Below are 18724 nucleotides of genomic sequence, written 5' to 3'. Positions count from 1 at the left end.
CCTCACCATATTATCCTTCCTCATCTAGATACCTCTTGTTCAGGAATAGCTTCTGCCCTTAAAACATTACCCTTGTAGGTAACACTTTCAATGTGATCCATAATCAAATGCAGACTGAGACTGAATTGCCTTCTCACCTCCTGTTACAATACTGGGGGTTTTAGTTTTCTTATTTCAATTAACAGCTTACAGCCTTCTAAAGTTCCTTCTAGCCACCCTCCAAATTGAGAGAAGTCATGAGAATAAAAGAAAGTAGAACGGGTTACAGAAAACAGTTTAAAAGTTTAAAATTAAATTATTAAAACTTCTTGTCTTACTCTGGATAGGAATAACATACCCTCACTAACTCTATTCATCATAGGTGAACTCCTGGACATTGGACTCTGATAGTTCACAGGTGTCCTCCGAGCATTGGTATCATCGTAAATTCCAGGGCTCAGCTGTGATTTGGGAGTTTCATGGAGAGTTGACCTGAGAACAGAGGGACCAGAGCTGACTACTGATGTGTGACGGGAACGTACTGCATCCCCGGTCTTCACATCTTCATATTTTCCTCGCTCCACCACCTTCACGTTTTCTGGCACCATTTCCAGCTGAGGCATTCCACGGGGTAGCTTGCTTGGTCCAGTGATTAAAGATTTTACATTGTGTTTGATGGCAGACTGGCCAGAGTTGCTTTCATATTTTATGGGTGTGCCCTGAAAAGGAGAAAAAGATCAGGTAAGGTTCTTCTGCCAGTGTTTCACTCGTGCTAAAATCCTCACTTTGCTGATATTGTAGTTCCTTGCTTCTATCACATCAGCACAGAATACAACTGGATCTTAGTGACTGCTACTTGTCAGTTCTCTCACGTTTGCTTGTAAGTGTGTTCCCTACAGGTGAAGTGTCAGGATTTTTCTAAGACATGGAAAATATTTTTAAGCTTTTTAAGTTGGAAGCCTTTGTAAAACAAAACACACACACCACCACCCCCTTGATTTGTCATTATTCAAATATCCTGAATTGATTCACTACTGAGTTTGTAAGCAATTGGATGAGTGCAGTAGTGCTGCTCCTATTTACCTGAGATATGGAGCCTTCTATGATTGGCCTGGTCGTCTGCACCATTTCAGGAGTCTTGCGACTCTCCTGACTTAATAGGTCCTGTCTTGGGATTTCATGGATGGAACGACCCATTTCTTTTATAGTAGTGACTCCATCATACGGTTTCCCCTTAGTAATGGCTCCTTCAAATGTCCTTATGGGAGGTGATTCCCTTTTAATCTGTTTAGGGTATTTTAAGCCTTCTTCAAAACTTTCAGCTGTTGCTCTTGGTGTGCCTTTTATAGAAAGAAAGAGTCTCATTACTGGTATTAATAATTACTAAGTCTTTTTTTCATAAACAGAGTAACTAACTACATGTCATAATGCTGGAAATTTGGTTTGCTATAGTCAACGATACTATATTCTGACAACTAAAAGATCACCACAAAAATAACGCTGAACAAATATTCAATATATTACTGAAAGCATCCCAAGTTATTTCAGACGCTGAATTAAAGGAAATAACATACATCTTCAGAGGTCTGGGGAACTGTTAGTGTTCATGAAAAAAAAGTGCTCATTAGCAAGTATTTATATTTAAAAAGACTATTTTCCACAAAGAAATAAAATGCTGTGTTTACACACTAGCTTTATATACAGCATATCAGAAAGCTGCTGATTTATGCTCTGAAAACACGTTTAATAAAATAAACTCCACCTTTAAACACAGCTGCCATTATTAATAACAGCTTTAAGGTTCAGAAATCCAGATTTTTGAGGATGTAATTAATGCTTGCTTTCTAGATTTGCAATACTTTACCTTGCATTATAGAGCCAGACAACACAGTCCTCTCTTTGAGTTCAGCATGTGGGCTACCCCTAGGCAGTGCGCGGCATATTAAACCTAAAATTAAAATGAACGTAATTTAGAGAATTAAACAAGTGTTCAAAAAAATAACCCCAAACAACAAAACCCCTCCTCCTTCTTTCTTACAGACATTACAGATAGTATCTGTATCACAGTAGTGCCCAGAGGGCCGAGCCTCAGTATGCTAGGCATTGTATCAACACGTTACAAACACCATCCTGCCCTCAAAAAAAATAATCTTTCGTTTCAAGTATTTATGCTATTACGTTGTTGCAAGTTTTAACATATTAGAAAACACAAGGTATTCTTTATAATTAAGCTTAACTCTTGTCCCAAAAGCAGTTACTGCTTCTCTTAAACTCCAGTTTCTTTACTTAGTAAAGAAAGGTGTTCATGATGGGAAGTGGAAAAAAAAAAAAAAAAGAAAAAAACACCCCAAAATATACCTTAGCATCCTCCAAATTAATCAAAGTTCATATTGAATCATCTGGCAAGAGCTAAATTTACTTTTCCTACAGCAGGAAGCTAAATCAAACAACCAAAGAACTCAAATTTTCCATAGTTTGAGGACAGAAAATGTGCCAGTGATGAGATACAGCATAAAGTATCAGAGCAGCTTCTCATATGCCAAGAGCCCCAAAATAAGCCAAATGCATCAGCAACTTAAAGGCAACACTGAATTTCTATATACAGTCCATAAACATTCTTATGGTTCCATCTGATGAATATATACACAAAATAGCCTTTAAGGGCTACCCAAAGCTGGAACAAAATGCACTCAAGGAGTAAGGCTTCATACTTTAGGCATGAAACATTTTCTTGCATTTGTATTTTTAAAAAACAATGAGAGAAATTATATAATGGCCTGACTTGACCTTTGCAGGCTCGCTTTGATTACAGTTTATTAAATCAAAATAATACTAGGGATGCCCTGAAGCAGGATGCAGCAGCTGTGCAAGTTTTCTGCTTGGCATAATCAAAGAGGTTTTTACTGCAGGAATGCAAAAGGTCACACTAATACGTTGCCAAGTTACTATGCCATTGCTGAGACCAATATTTAACTAATGGGTGTGACCACAGAGTCCTAGTAGTGTGACTCAGAGTTGTTTCAGCTCTGTGACAACCCGCAGGGACTGTGAAGAGTCAGTTACATGTGTCAGACGTACTGAGAGGAGTACGTGGAGTTGAATTACCTGCAGTTACAGTAACACACCAGCAAAGAAACAGGAAAACTGGTGTCTACTCCAGTCATACTTCCAGCGTGCTTTAATATACTGGTTATTACATAGATTTGGCTAGTTGTGTAAGACTTACATCTAATTTCTCATTTAGTCTGCTCCATAAAATTAATCTAAACACTCTTACATCGATGCAAAAGGTTTGGATAAAACACAAAACACCTTGAAAGCAGCTATTTTTACCTTCCAGTGGTGCAGAGACTGGAGACTCCCGCATTGACATTCCTTGCTTTATATTTCCTTCCATGGTATCATAACTTCTCTTTAAACCAATTTCATGAGCAGTTCTTGGACTCCTCGTTCCTTCACGAACATTTTTAATAGCTGGCAAAATATACAAGAGCATGATTAGGAAATGCAGACAATAAAAGAGAGACGCATGAGCATTCCATTTAGTGAGACCTCGGGTCATTAATACTTTAACAGCACTTAATACTTAACTTCAATACTGTAACATTAAATCTCAACCTTAGAAAGACCTTTTATGGTTTGTTGAAAAATGTATTTGTTCAAACAGTTACTAAGTCATCAGTATTTTGATTACATTTCAAACTTGAATGATACATTTCTTTTAATACAGATCTTTTTAAACTTGGTTGTTTAACTCTTCAAAATAAAAATATTCCATGACAAATTGGAAATAAACGGTACAGAAATTCAATAGCTTAATGATATTTTACAGAGTACAGGGAGACTCTTCAGTACACAGGCACAAATTCCGGATCACTTCAATTCTTATACCCTCAAAAACACAGGCACGTCAATGCTTCTCTCAAATGGCACCCCAGTGACTGAAGTTTATACCTATTCACTTGAAAGCAAATATACTTTATCTACAGAACCTGCTGCAGCCTTGACTTTCATCAGGTAGAATATACAAATACTTACTATCGTAAGATAAAATATGCCCACTTTTGCCTTCATAAATAACATGGCCTTTGGCTGAAGCTTCCTCTCGGCACTTTTCTGGGCTACTGTCTTCTGTAGCCAGCCGGGTGATAGTTCCCTTCAATAACGCATCAGCTGCTATGCCAGACTGGGACAGAGCTGGTGTACCCTGCATTTAAATCCATCAAATATAATTCAGAACATGTGCATTTATTTAAGAGAACAAGGAGCAATGAAGGGGAAAAAAACCAAACCAAAACCCACAACAATTTTTACATCTAGAAAACCAATCACTGTATCAAGCAGTATGGCTTAAACTTTTGCCTGTATTATTAGACATTTACCCTAAATATTATTAAGATTATTTGTAGGCAATTCACTACCTTGTTTAAAAAACACAGGAAAAAGAATGTTACAAAAGTATTTCATGACCTCAAATATTTACCCTATAAAACTGTTTTGGGGAAAGTTAACCTATACTACATAATTAATGGTGCCATTAGGTTTTATTTCTATCCAAAGTAGTGAAACCTACCCTCCTCAAAGGAGAATTGTTACTATTGCTCTCCATAAACAGTAGCATTTAAAAAATGATTAAGACAAAAGAGCTTAATTTACCTTTTTACCTTGAAATAGCATCTGCACAAGTCTGGTTACAGTTGATTTTAGTATTTGAACTCAAGTGTGAGCTGTTTTCATGGACGTTGCTACGAAGCCATCAGTTAGGTATACCAAAGGCTCTGGCAGTTTTATTTTAAAAGTTTAAAGACTCATACACATGAAGATGAAATCATGGTGACGATGACTTCAGGAATAGTGGGATTTGACCATCTGATTGCATTAAAACTTCTTTTTTCAAGGCAGTTCCTACTCTGTGATATTCATTTACTTTTTCAGACATGCAAATGCATTCACAGTGGTACCTTTAAATACAGTGTTTTGTGACAGCCTTCTCAGTAAGGGGAAGAATACCTGAGTTATAGAGCCTCTCAAAGAAGGAATGGTCTCTACAGAAACTTTATTGGTTGGAGTTCCTCGTGTTATACTTCCCTCCTGTATTGTTGTGGTACCTAGTTTGAAAATAATAAGACATTCTGATAAATAAGAGAATAAAAAAAGTAGCTACTCTATTTGAAATAATTAAAAACTCTAGTGAGAACTGTTAAGTTTACACTAAAATATTGGGAAAATTTCAGTTTAACAGAATGAATTTGAGGCAGTTAGACTATTTCCTCTTTTAACAGCCTTTCACAGACTAAAAGTCTTACAGCATTAATCTATGGTATTTAGTTTCTTCTGATGTATTTGGACACTTCTCTGTGTATGCTCTAGTGAAAAACTTAATTTTGAAATTGGCATGCCTTGAAACAAATGTTTTTAAATGAGACATGCAGACAGGAGGAGCTAGCTACAAATACATGTCTTGGAAAACAGGGAACAGATTAATCATATTAAAAATAACACTTCAGCAGTTTGAGCTCTAGAAGTTAATTCTTGGTTTTCTCAGGCTCTGACAAAGCTTTTTCATCTGAGTGACTTTATTTACCTCGAACCACACTTTCATGTTGTGCCCTGACCAAGAGTCCCTCAGGTTGGGAATTCTGGCTTCTGGGAGAGAATTCTTCTTGTTTGATATAGGGCAGGGAAGCTATTTAGAAGAAGAAAAAGTTGTTTGTTTGGTTTTTTTTTCTTTAATTATGAGTCATTAGATATAAAACACATGTCAGCTTTTATTTTCTTACCAGATTTGGCTGACTCCTGCTGCCTTGGCAGCCCAAGAGATATAGAACCCACTGATGGCTTTGCAGTTTCTTGCGTGTAGGAAGCTTGACTATGGGATGTTAAGTAGGTGCCAGGTGTTCCCTGAAACAGCAAATATATTATATGTTAATTCTTGTTTCTGGAATGAAGATTCAAATCTATGTTTAAAGGAGAATGCTGATACTACTCTGATCCTATCTTAAAATCCTGGAGTGCACCACAGCAAAGTATCAAAGTGCAGACCTCCAGAAGCATAATGTCACTGTTAGTTTGGAGATGCAGTTCACCTAAACTGGACATCCTCAACCATGCTCCTAAATTAAACAACTGCAACATGTTCTATTTTATAAGACACCTGTAATTCCTGGATTTTTTTGAAGTGGCATGTATAGGTCTTAAGTGTTAATGCTGTGAACACATAACCGAGTACAAGATGAAGGTTGGTGAAAGGACAAAAAATTGATGTAAGCACAGATTTTCAAATAATAATTCTCTTACTTGTGAGATTGAGCCTCCCATGATGAAGGAAGGTTTTTCTGATGGCACACTTGTTTTGGAGGATGGAATGAGTGGTGGGGGTGGTCTGGTGGGTCTGGTTGTTGGAAGGCGGACTCCTTCAGGGATATTGGTTATTACTTGGTGAGGTGCTGGCTGGAGAACTTGGGGGAAAAAATTGTACATTAAATATTGCAGTCTGTTTCAGTTCTATTACTTGTTAGAGAGACAAGAAGGACAGAAATAGCACAGCTCATCTGACAACTTCTCATGGGAATTGCCTCACAGTGCTCAAAAGCTATCTAGCTGTATTTACAACTCTGAAATTCTCTATGTCCAAGTGTATGTTATGCACAGAAACTGAATGGAGAATATCTAACCTCACATCAAAGTTCAAAAAGAAATGGCAAAAGCTGCACTTAAAATTGAAGACTCCTAAAACTAAGCATTTAAAAATAACAGCTCAGGGTACATTCAAGTTTTTTGTTGTTTCATGTCTTTAAAAGAAAGTTCTTATTTTTCAATGGAATGCAACTGAGTCAAGTATAATCCAAGCTTCCCTGATTTTGTCTTTTCTTAGCAAGACATTATACTCTGAAGGAAAAAGCAATAATACGTTTCAGAATTAAGATTTGTCAGTTATTTTACTGTTTTATAAAACCTTCAGACTATAATATTAAGCAATTACAGTCAGAAATCAATGCCAAGGATAGCAGCAGCTTTCTCTTTTCCTCAACTCCCCCTTTCATAACAAAGGCTACCCGTGAATATGACAGTACTTGATTTAAGCTGAAAAACTCCTGATGACTTTGTCCCTATGCTGTTCTAACACTTTTCAGATCATCCTATTAGCTTGAGTAAATGTTATGCACCTGATGCAGCAATAAAGAACTAAAACAGAACCTCACTGGAACTAGAAAAATAACAAGCACCTATTTACACGCACACACAGAAAATAATCTATTTTCTTCTTTTGTTAAGTTGAAAAATGTTTAGAGAATAATCTGATGCTACATTAAGCCACACTAGTCCAGCTTCCAAAGGAAGACTATATGCCTAACAAAATATTTACCTGGAGGGACACTATAGCGAGCTGCATTCATATCAGGTTGGGGAGAGGCTTTATTGACTTCTCTTGGAGATAGCCTGTATGGTGATGCTGACCTTGTTGCTGTATTTTGCACTTGTGTTTCCTGTTCTATCGCTCGTTTGACCTCAGCATAAGGCATATAGGCCACTGGTTTTCCTGCGAAGGTTAAAGTTATCAGAAAGAAAAGAACCCTGTATTAGAAATTAGAGTCAAAAAGTCCAGCCTGCAGCACAGTTTTAACAAAGGGCCTATTCAAATGTCTAATGTATTCATCAGGTACAAATGTTTCATTAAAAAGTAGTATCAAGGTACAGCTTAATTTCTATTTTTATCCCCAAAGCTTTGAAAAAACTCTCTCATTACTTCTATATGTGAAAAACAGTGTCTGTCTCCTTTAGGTCCTTTAAATTCAAGCTCTGCTATTGAAAAAGACTTTGTTTAAAAAAAGATTCCTTTCCAAATCCTGTGCATCAGCCGGGTTTACATGCAAGTTCAGCCAGACTTATAAGCCAATCCTACCAGACAAAAAGCCTTCCTTCCTTGTCTGCTTGCCCAGAGAAGTTACGAATCAAATTTCAAATACCCATATTGCCCATCTGTAGTGTTTAAAGGGAAAAGATATTTTTACTGAATTTAGGAAATTAAAAATCCAGTACCAGAACTTCAGAAATTCCTTTTCCTTGGCAATGGACAATTTAAGTATTCAAAATTACGAGCCAGAACAAGTCTACTGCAGCTGTGAAATTACATCTTTAACCTCCGTAACCAAAGAAAGATGACACTAGTCATCCCATAACAGCTTTCTAAAGGATCATTATTATTTTATTTCATGGTGAAGTATTGTGTAGGTTGTCATAAGCCAATTCCACAACAGGCCCTTTAGTTTGACAAGATGCCCCACAAGTGTTTTGATATATGCGATGCGAGGTTTTTAAACACTCTGTGGGCTCTCTGCTGCACACACCAGTGGGCGGACAAGTTTCATATGCACAGTGTATCTCAGGAAGTAGCTGTTGTAACGATCTGATGACATCTCAGCCTCTTCTAGTTTTCAGATTAAGACATTGAGGCTTGTAGAACCCATTTACATTAAACATGTTATCCCTCCCTCTCTGTCTGCCTCAATAATCACCTCGATTTTTGCTGACAGAGACTTCACCCCAGAACTTTCCCACACTTCATAATACCACACTGCCAATGCCAAGAGTTATTTGGGTAGTATTTCAGTTATATGGTACTTTTAAGCAAACCCAGACTTTCCACCTGAAGAACCAACTTGCAAAAAATACAATCTTGCCCTTCCCTCCACAGATCTACAAGCTACCTTCTCATTATTTTAACAGGCAAAAAAAAATGGTTATGATTCATTTTACTTAGGTAAAAGTAATTAAGGTGAAGCATTTCATAACATAATTTAAAATTCTTATGCAGATTAAACATAAAATACTCAAGTTTCAAAGAACATGACAGTTTATATTGCTAATACTGTGCAGACAACAGAAACAATGCATGAGAATATAAAATCTAAAAATGCAGAATTATGCAACTGTGATGATTATCTCTAACATTGTGACAATCAACACATTAATATGACTTGGTTTATTTCCCTGTTACAATGTACAGTTTGTGGACCTATTTATTTTCTAGTAAAGTGAGTTGAGGTTACACACTTAGTACAGAATTGGGCCTCCCATAAGATACGCTTTGCTTGCACAAAACCAAAACAATCTTCTGCTAAGCTGTTTGTAATTTGCAAGCTGTTGACAGAATTAAAATAATTTCAGTTCAAAGAATGAAAATATAGCCAATATATACAGAGAGAAAACATAATATGAAAACTAATAAATGCATCCTTTGGCTCTTATGTAGCAATTTGGATGACATAACATATACACTGTCCACCTGAACCACTTGCCTGTAACCAGCAATGGTAACAGATATGCCCTTATTTAGTCACTCTGAGAGGTTCCATGAGCACTTTTAGCCTTGTTCTGTACTGAAGGTCACACTAACAGCCACATTCAGGAAACACTGGTCCAGATCACAGAGTTCAGTTCAAACCCTGCCTCAAGCTATCCTCTATATATACAAAAGCAACCAACCATCGTGTTCCCAAGAGAAAGAACCTCTCACACAGCCCTTCGATGGGCTAGAGTATAACACTTCTACAAAACCTTTGTGTCCTGCTCCAGGGCTCAATGTCCATGTATGTACTCCGGTACAGTAAAACATGCCTTCTAATTGTGCTCATACTCCTTTAACAAGTCTCTCCCATCTTCGCCTTAAGATTCTGAAAAGAGGCTCGCCCAGAACACCAAGTTATCTGGGTCCTCTCACGCGCATGCCTAATCTTTCTGCATCTCTCTCTCTAGGAACGACTCATTTTTGAATGTCACCCAAATGGAGTAATTTTTTCTACCTTATCTAAGGGGGCTACAAGGTAGTTCTCCAACACCATAACTGCAGCAGAATCTCTACAGTAGACAGTTTCCTTCAATGGAGCGCCATCAGAAAGCAACAGTTAATTATCAGTAGACTCAACATTCATTCTTAAATGAGGCAGCAGTGTAACACACGGACCTCAAATGCAGGGTTCTTTCCATGACTGATGTGAAAACACCTACCTTCCCACTCAACATTAGGGCTCTTGGAAGTGCCACAAGGGCTTACAGCACTTCGATACTCCATATCCAGCTGCTCTTGCCTCTGGCGTTGCTCCTCCAGCAGTGCTGACTCGTGCATTGCTTTAATGTGCCGTTGATAGAGCGCGTAACCACTCACCGGCGTTCCAACAGGAACAGTACAGGGACTGCAAGAAACCTACAGGGACAGGAAGGTGTTAACATGAGGTACATTAATACAGGTACTTACTAAAGTAACTGTCTTGCTCAATGCCTCCACTGCAGTGGCTGCAGTCTATGTATGACTGTTTCAAAAACATCTGTTTTTAAGCTATTACTTGTGTATTTGTAGTTAACTTACTTCCCCTTCAAAACTAAGATAACAAAGTAAACGATCTATTTCTTATTTGTTTCATGTTTTTTTGCCGCTTTAGTGTTGCAACTAGTTTTACGGACAACAGATATTCCTTCAAATATCACTTAAAACACCCCATTACCATAGGTGGAATGACAGCAGCTCGGTGGTGAAGCTGTTGCAGGTCCATCTGACCTTGCTTTATCGTGGATGATACCAGTATTGACCCAGTGGGATTTAACAATGAGGGCTTTGACTCCCTGCTGAAGATACTGAAAAAAAGAGACAGAAGGAAAGGGAAAATATCACCAACAAGACCAAGATCAAACAACTTTAAAATGGCAAAAATATGCCTCACAACTTCAAAAAAAAACCCTACCACATTTAACACACTGGACAAATAGCTGGAAAATCAAGAATCACGTTGTGTTTTGTCCCACAGCACATCTGTAGAACAGGCAACAGATGCTGCTGTGTTTTTATAATACACAGAAATATCAAAAGAAGTGTTCAGAATCTCTAATACCAGAAATTTAAGTATGCAGTTTCTATATGCACAGTACCACAAGAACGCAACTTTCTTTATAAAGAAAGCTTTATAAAAACCCAGATAGGAAGCAGTAGATATATTTAGTCCACAGGAAATAAACAAGAGTATACAACAGAGAGGAGGGCCAATGTATTTGTGAAGTGGAAAGACGATGTCTGAAGAGGCAAGAGAGTGCAGAAACACCATCAGCTGCACTCTTTCCAAAGACCACATGCAGAACAATGACACTGGATACTTTTGACATTTAACATCTATCCCTGGTACGGTGTGTATATTAAGACCACTAAGAGGGAGGGGGCATTGGCTCCAGCTCTACACTGTGGTTACACAGGAATGCACTCAACAGTACACTAAAAAGACTTCAGACATCATCAGTGGTGTCAGACACATTCAAAAGAGAAATTACTCCAAAGATGTGCAGCATTGTCCATTTAAAGCCCGATATACTCATGTGGGTTATCCACAGTGTTTAGGGCCAAGTTCCCAGGAACTAGGAAGTTTGCATGAAGACATTGTACACTTTGGAGAAAGAGGTCATCCATTTCTCAGGACACTTGCCTGTTAATTTACAGACACTGGTAAGAGTAAGAAATACAGAACTACTGTATTATTAATAGTCTTCAAGAAATTCTGATTCATATAACATGGTTCAATGACAGTAATTGGGTACAGGAATCTAGAGGTTATACAAACAAATAAACATGAAATGTTAAAAGGTAACTAAAATATCAATATTTTGTGCCCCTAGATTTTTTTTTTTTTTAAAGAAGATTTCATCTCCTACTAGAAAATATATTCAGGCTGCTTTCCCTGTCAAACCAAGGAGTTTTAGATGCATTCTACTAAACTGAGTTTGTGAGAGCAAGAATCAATTAAAACAGCTCCATCTCCAACTTTTTGGCTCTACATTCAAACAATTTATCACTAAAGGGAATGGAGAGTCCATGTACCATCCCACAATAACCAATCACACCATAAAAAATATTCCAAATCCACTTCTGAATGTGTAGATTTGTTTCTAAGTATTGTGTAAAGGCTACAAACTAACAAAACCAAACCAAAGAACTTCAGTACAGATCCAGCTACACAACCACTGTTGAGTTTCTTGGTGAATAGATGGAGGCATTTACAAAATTCCCCATGACTGACTGAATTTTTTTAGTTGGTCACTGATTTTTAAATAGCTCTGTAGCAGAAAATTCTGCAGCAGCAAGATCTTCATCTCCCCACCAGCAGTACCACAGAGTTACTTATGGAAACTCATGCCAGGGGCATCTCCTTTCTTGCTTTGGCAAATTTTCATTGTTTCAGTAAGCTGCTGTCCTTTCCAGATAATCATTTAACACAATTCCCATTCTCTGAACAGATCCCAAACAGCTTGATTTCCCTCATTCTCCAATTTTCTATGTAGTTGTGCTAGTTTGATACCTACCTAGTCAGTCTTCCACCATAGAATTTTGCTTTACCCTGCCTTAGAAGACCCTTCTTTTGGCTTTTCATTAAAATCTTAAACCAACATTTCCCTCTGTTGCACTTCCAGCAAAGACTCCTTAGACATTCTTTCCCGAGTAGAAACATGTACAAAAATGTCACTACTGATGACAGTTTTTGGATCGCTGTTAAAGTAAAACCACTTTTTAAACAACTTCTTAAAGATGGCAATATTTGAATGCTACACAATTAAACTCACCCTTGTCTGTCAGGTTCTCCATCAACTTCCTCATCAGCACTACAGGTGGCACTCGAATCATTATCTGAATGGGATTCTTGTCTTGCTGTATTAACTTGTTGTGACAGACTATAGTCCATTTCCTCTGGTTCTGACTTTTCCTTGGGTTTCTCCATCTCTCTCTCTTTGGTATCACTCTCTATTTTCACTTGAATATTCTCTGGTAGCCTCATTTCAGTCTCTACAGGTTCTACTTTGGTATGCACTGGAAGAGTAATCACAGGCTTAGCTTCAACTGCATGGCTTCTACTGTCAACCTCCATAGGCTCTTCTGTCTCATTATTCATTTCTTCCTTAACCTGTGGCTCAGGGTTCTGACTTTCAGCTGTTGATACACTTTGGGCTGTTAAGGAGGGAGATGTGCTGGTTGCAGGTTTAATGGTAGATTCTTGTTCTGCTGTTGCCTCAGCGGTTACTTTCGAAGCAGCACTCTCAGATGGTGTTTCTTCACTTGGTTTAGCAGGTTCTGCTGGAGTTGGAGATGGAGCACTTTCTGTATCAGAACTATTTTCAGCACCTGCGGGGGGAAAAAAAAACCAAACTGTTTTGGCATAACTGTTCAATGTTAATGAAATTGAATTAGGCTTCGATTAAGTGCTTCTTTAGAATAATCCAGTATGTCTGCTGTCCCAAAGCACAGCAAGACAATTGCCCTGAAGAACTGACTCCCAAAAGGAAAGTACCCCACAAATCAGCTGATAGAGGTGAAGGAGGAAGACTGATATTACAAAAATAAGACTACTTAGCTAGCTCTGATCTTGCCGAGAGACAGCCAACTAAACTCTTGGGCATATGTCAGAGACTCGATACTTCCATATATGATGTGGCTTTATTACAAGATTAGAGTCAACATTCACAGTACCTAAGGCGCGGCTTTAATGATTCAAATTAACACGTTTTAGAGGCATTGCTGCTAGAAGTGGCAAAATGCTGATTTTACATGAAAATCAGTCACATTTTACAGACATGCCGACTTGCAGTTCTTGCTGTAAGTTAACAGTTCTAGTTTACTTTCTTTGTGAATCACCACTGTTTTCTTGAAAATGTCTTCTTTGCTCTGTGAAAGGTGTAAACAGCATTGACAGCCAGATACCAATTATAGAAAGCTATTGATTTTTCCAGTAAAGAACTTTCCTCCTCTTTTTAGCCTAGTTCATGAACTCCATTATATTATAAATAGGTTTTAAATAAAAACATTTATGGAAAAACTATGGCAACACCTAGAACATAGATGTTATATTCAAGTCTTAGCTTCTGATAAGAATCTTCATTCCTAAGAACCACATCAATATTTTAACAAAGTTTGTTAAACAAATGGATGCAATAAGGATGCATCAATTTTAACCTACCCATCTGTAAAACAAGTAATTGATTTTGACTTAGAGAAATAGTTAATTTCCTGAATTACACACACTGCAGCTTAAAAAATACCAAACAATTGAAAACCAAAATCCCCAACACTTAGCCATATTCTCTCATTCATCATTTATGAATTCTATTGCTTACAGCTCCACAAAAAGCTGGCCAAGCCCGAGTGCTTATAATAAATAATTAGCAGTTGCAACCAACAAATTTTAAACAAAACACAAAAGCATCACTTAAATTTGCTTGCCTGAAGCTTTCACTAAGACTATCAACTAGCAAAGGTTACATATCTTTGATTTAACTCGTTTCAACACGCACAAATTTTTTGATCAGGTGCTGCCTGTTTACTTTCTAGATGATAGCATAGTCAAAGCATCTCAAAATACTAAGCAATAGCATCTTAAGGTTACCCAGTACTAAAAATGCTTTTTCCTCTCCTGTGAGTTCCAATTGCTAAAATCCAACTGAAACAGTATGTGAGCACTGCATTATGAAGTGGAACACGCTTTTGGAGTGTACAATTGGCACAAAACATGGGTCCCTTTCTGCGTACACACAAGTTTCCTTCCCAGCAAAGTTACCTTCACTGTCTTCTGGATTCTCTTCTTCATTAGATGCTTCAATATCTTCATCCTCCTGAGCTGACACAGTCGAAGCTACACTCTCACACTGTGATACATCTCGTTCCTCACGGGGCCTTCGTGAAGACTGATAAAGACACGGCATTTACATTGTACTGAAAATTTGCAAGGATTATTTCCTTTTACATGCATTCTCATTTATCAATCTGAGGTTGAAATGAAAGACAGAGAATGTCTATTTAGCACAATACTCGTTCACAAGGCCACACTATTTCAACTTCAGGCCAGCTTGTGCTGCTCCTGATCAAATATAAGCTTAGGAACAAACCAGAGTCTCAAGATATGTTTGGGGGACAACACTGTGCAGCAAACACAGACACTGATGCTCTTCAGTGAGAAGAGACAAGGACAACACTGCAGTTTAGAGGATTCCAATACTCAGGATTCTAACTTAGATGCCTCAAAACTTCCATTTTCCTGGTTTCTACCAATTCTCTTGCTCTGTTTGGTAAGGTTAGTGCTTAATGTGTTTCATGGTAGCGATACCTGAGCTTCTATAGTTGCTGATGTACTGATGAGTAATGTGGTTTTCAGAGCACTAAAGAATTCCTCAGGCTTCAGTGTTCTATCTGACAGAAAATCTTCTATTGCATTTTAAAGCAAGAAGTGATTAGTATCACAGGTCAGTGAGCATCATCCGCCTTTTCTAGGAGATTTATGTCACCACACAAAAACAAGTAGAAAAGGAAACAAGTGGTGATTGCAAAACAGTCTTAGTGAAGCATGATGAATGACTTCGGAAAGATGCCAAGTTTTCCACTGCAAAATATTCAATGCCTACTGCACTTACCTTCTGTTTGTGCTGTTGGAGAAGGCTGTCCAGATTGTGTCTCCTTTTATAGTTGAAGTAGAAGTTCTTACACTGAGCTTCACTTTTTGTCCCAACCATTTTGGCAATTGCTGCCCAGTTTCGTCCATGTTCCACTAGGCCTGTTCAGACACAGAAGAACCAATATTTACTATGATAAATACTTCAACTATCTGAATCCAAATAAATGGAATAACAATGCCTATAGGAAGGTAAGCTACAGAATTACCGCTGTCCTTAAAAGAACTCTCACTATGACAATGCATTTGATAACTATTTACGGGGGTGGGGTGGGGTGTAAAAAAAAAGCTGTGTCAACCTGAATGTGTGCTTATAAAACCTTCAAATTTAACTCTTTGCTGTTGCCAATATGCAACACCTCTGATAAAATATTGATTTCATGCATAAAATTTATAGGTAACAGCATCTGCAGATGAATAGACAGTTATAAACTACATTATCTTTTCTATGAAAAGGATGTCTTATACAAAAGGAATTCTTGTAACTTATAAACACATTACTTTGAAACTTTACATACACACCTTCACATCTGTTTCACAGACTTCTGTGGACCAAGTACAACATCAAACAGTTCTAAGTAGCCCGTATGAAAAAAGTCAACATGAATCTCAAAAAGTGATTTTGTAAAATACAAGTATTCAGAAAGTATTTTGAATGTCAAGAGCTTTGCAGGACTTACCTTTCTTAGCAACTTCCATTTCTTCTTCTGTCCAGCGGGATGTCTCCACAGGCTCTGCAGAAGCTGAAAAAGAAACAAAGACACCAATCAGAGAAAAGACCAGGATTCACTATTATGACACCAATCATGCATCCCATAGTCAACTAATCTATTTACATTAATGTTTGCTCAAGTCACTTAGGAAGGGAAGTGGTCAATCTCCATTAAAACAAGTTAGAGATATAGAAGGAACCACCACAACCTCAGCAAACTGTTCAGAACTGTTCTGCCCACAAAACTACAATTATCTGCCAAGAAAGACTTGAAAGTAACTTAAATAAAATTTTAATGATTGATACATCTAAACTGTCAATAATTACCACCAACTACTAAAAGTAATCCAACATGCTATAATCTAGTTCCATATTACTTCACTGACTGCTGTGGAAAGGACTGACATGGTTATTTATTGACTAGTGGGTATCAAAAAGTCTACTATTCTTGTATTCACTGAGTCTCCTACTGGACAAAAGAAAAATAAAAGAAAACAAAAAAACAGCAAGTAAAAACAAGCAGTAAACTAAGTATGATTCAGCACAAAATAGTTTTCATTCACTTCTCTGGATTTGATATCATTCTGTTTAAATTCTGAATGATATTAAGCTGCAACAGCCTCCATTTCCTTTTCATAAAATCTGCCATTACGCACAACATGCAACATGGATCCTTCAACAACTTCCAATAACAAACAACAAAAGGAGGACAACTACGAAGTGTCTGTCTGGATCTACTAAAAAACTATTTGGGATTTTCCAGTCAACCCTGTAAAAATAGTTTTAAAAAAATAAAAGCAAAACCCATTATTGCCTTAGTCTAGCTGTTGACAAAAACCCACCATGTCAACTGAGCAAGAATGTCTATCACAGTCTCTGATGTTTACAGTTAAATGAGAACTAATTTGCCCACTTACTCTGTTCTTTAGGATATACAGAATATCGGAGCAACAAAAAAGCTGTTACAAATTCTAGAATAGCAGCTGCCTGTAACTACCTAGTTGAAGAGCTAGGGGCAACAAACTTTGCCACAGCAGAATACTGCAAGAAAAAAAAAACAACCTGCCCTGCCATTCTGGATAATTATTTACTAGCCACAAGGTATTCTGTTTGCTAGTATTTCTGCAGCACCACAAATTATGTCAGCCTTTTCAGAAATGCAGTTCAGAGATAGCGTAGTCTTTTTTAACCATATGTGCCAAGAAAGTAGCATTTTATTTTAAAGAAGTATCTTGCCATCTAATACAGAAACAACAACAAAATTGCTAGGATCTATTTCCGATTATGAAACCCTCTAAATACTCAAATATCATGCCTACTTATTTAACAATAACCTCTGTGAGCTACAGCCTGTAAGTCAATCTGTGTCAAAGGCATTTGGATCTCTACAGATCCATCATTAACCCTGCAAAGAAAGAAAACATAATTATCACAGAAAGGCTGAACTGCCTTTTTTCTCCCCACGTGGTTCTAAAAGAGTCATCTGATTACACATATACTATTCATGAAGTTACACTTGTGAAGTTTAACAGTACCACGCAATCATGAAATTATAAGCAGGCCTAAGAATAAAGATGTAATACTAAATAGAGAAAAAAAAAAAAAAAAAAGTGCAGTGCATGCACAGAAAACAGCCTTATGTCAGTGAAGAGCCTCATGACCAGATGGGTCCCCGAGTGTCCTATAAATGCTACTCACAAGGTTCTGGTGGGGGTGGAAGAGGTGGGGGTGGTTCTTCAGTGGCTGCAGCTGCAGCAGCACTTGCTTGTGCAGCTTCATTTGTCATTGATCTGGTGATTCTGCCCTTACGACGACCTTGACTATTGGCAGTTTTTCGGCCCCTAGGAGTGGCCTGCTCCCTTTCCTCTGTTTCCTCTGGTGCAGCTTCAGTTTTGTCCTTTTCTTTGGTGTTTTCTCTGAGAGTAGTTAAAATATAATTCAGTCACATTCAGATAGCCATTATGAGCAGATATTCCCAAATATCAATGTAAAAAAACCCCACAAAACCAAAACAAAAAACCGCACCACAAACAAAACTCCACAAACTCTGAAGATGCCTATTCACTTACTGCCTACAATTTACAGAGTTGCTAGAGAATAACACAGATACTCGATATTATCGGCTTCAAAGAAGCTACAAACACTGTGACAGAACGTATGAAAAAACCCCAAACCAACAAGGTATGAAAACAATTACATGAGCAAAAAAAATAATCCCACCACTTTTTCCACCAGTCTGATTAGTTCAAGACAGAGAAATTCACGTGTCAAAAAAAACTGTTTAATGCACAAATCCTAACCTAAATAGGAACAGTTTTCAGTCCAAATTTCACTGTCAGCCTAATGTGAATCCTGTCCTGCAAAAACCTGCAATCTAGGGTGAATTAATGCATTTTCAGTACATATACTTACTTAGATTCCTCCTTCTCATCCTTTTCCTCCTCATCTTTCTTTTCCTCCTCTTTCTTCTCTGATTTTTCTGCTTTTTCCTCTTCTACCTTTTCTTCTACCTTTTCTTCTTGAGAAGGACGAGCAATTTGTTGCTGAATTGAAATGAGAT

At 37.6% G+C, this 18724-nt stretch overlaps 1 protein-coding gene across 3 annotated transcripts in view; it reads right to left on the bottom strand.

Moving 5' to 3' along the window:
• Positions 1–18724, bottom strand: part of NCOR1 (nuclear receptor corepressor 1) — a 71586-nt gene that overhangs the window by 13188 nt on the left and 39674 nt on the right. For all 3 annotated transcript variants that reach the window (XM_074923202.1, XM_074923204.1, XM_074923203.1), the window contains 18 exons: positions 18577–18707; positions 17863–18080; positions 16133–16195; positions 15415–15554; positions 14565–14691; positions 12580–13135; positions 10482–10611; positions 9988–10183; positions 7346–7519; positions 6277–6437; positions 5760–5880; positions 5564–5665; positions 4990–5087; positions 4018–4186; positions 3313–3453; positions 1844–1927; positions 1063–1319; positions 338–698 (listed from right to left, as the gene is read on the bottom strand). In XM_074923202.1, coding sequence (XP_074779303.1) covers positions 338–698; positions 1063–1319; positions 1844–1927; positions 3313–3453; positions 4018–4186; positions 4990–5087; positions 5564–5665; positions 5760–5880; positions 6277–6437; positions 7346–7519; positions 9988–10183; positions 10482–10611; positions 12580–13135; positions 14565–14691; positions 15415–15554; positions 16133–16195; positions 17863–18080; positions 18577–18707 — 3229 coding nt within the window. The remainder of the gene's footprint in view (positions 1–337; positions 699–1062; positions 1320–1843; positions 1928–3312; positions 3454–4017; positions 4187–4989; positions 5088–5563; positions 5666–5759; positions 5881–6276; positions 6438–7345; positions 7520–9987; positions 10184–10481; positions 10612–12579; positions 13136–14564; positions 14692–15414; positions 15555–16132; positions 16196–17862; positions 18081–18576; positions 18708–18724) is intronic.

This window comes from Athene noctua, chromosome 19 (genome assembly GCF_965140245.1).
Source record: "Athene noctua chromosome 19, bAthNoc1.hap1.1, whole genome shotgun sequence".
Taxonomy (NCBI): Eukaryota; Metazoa; Chordata; class Aves; order Strigiformes; family Strigidae; genus Athene; species Athene noctua.
Note: the sequence above shows the minus strand (reverse complement) of the source record. Positions and strands in the feature narration are given on the sequence as shown.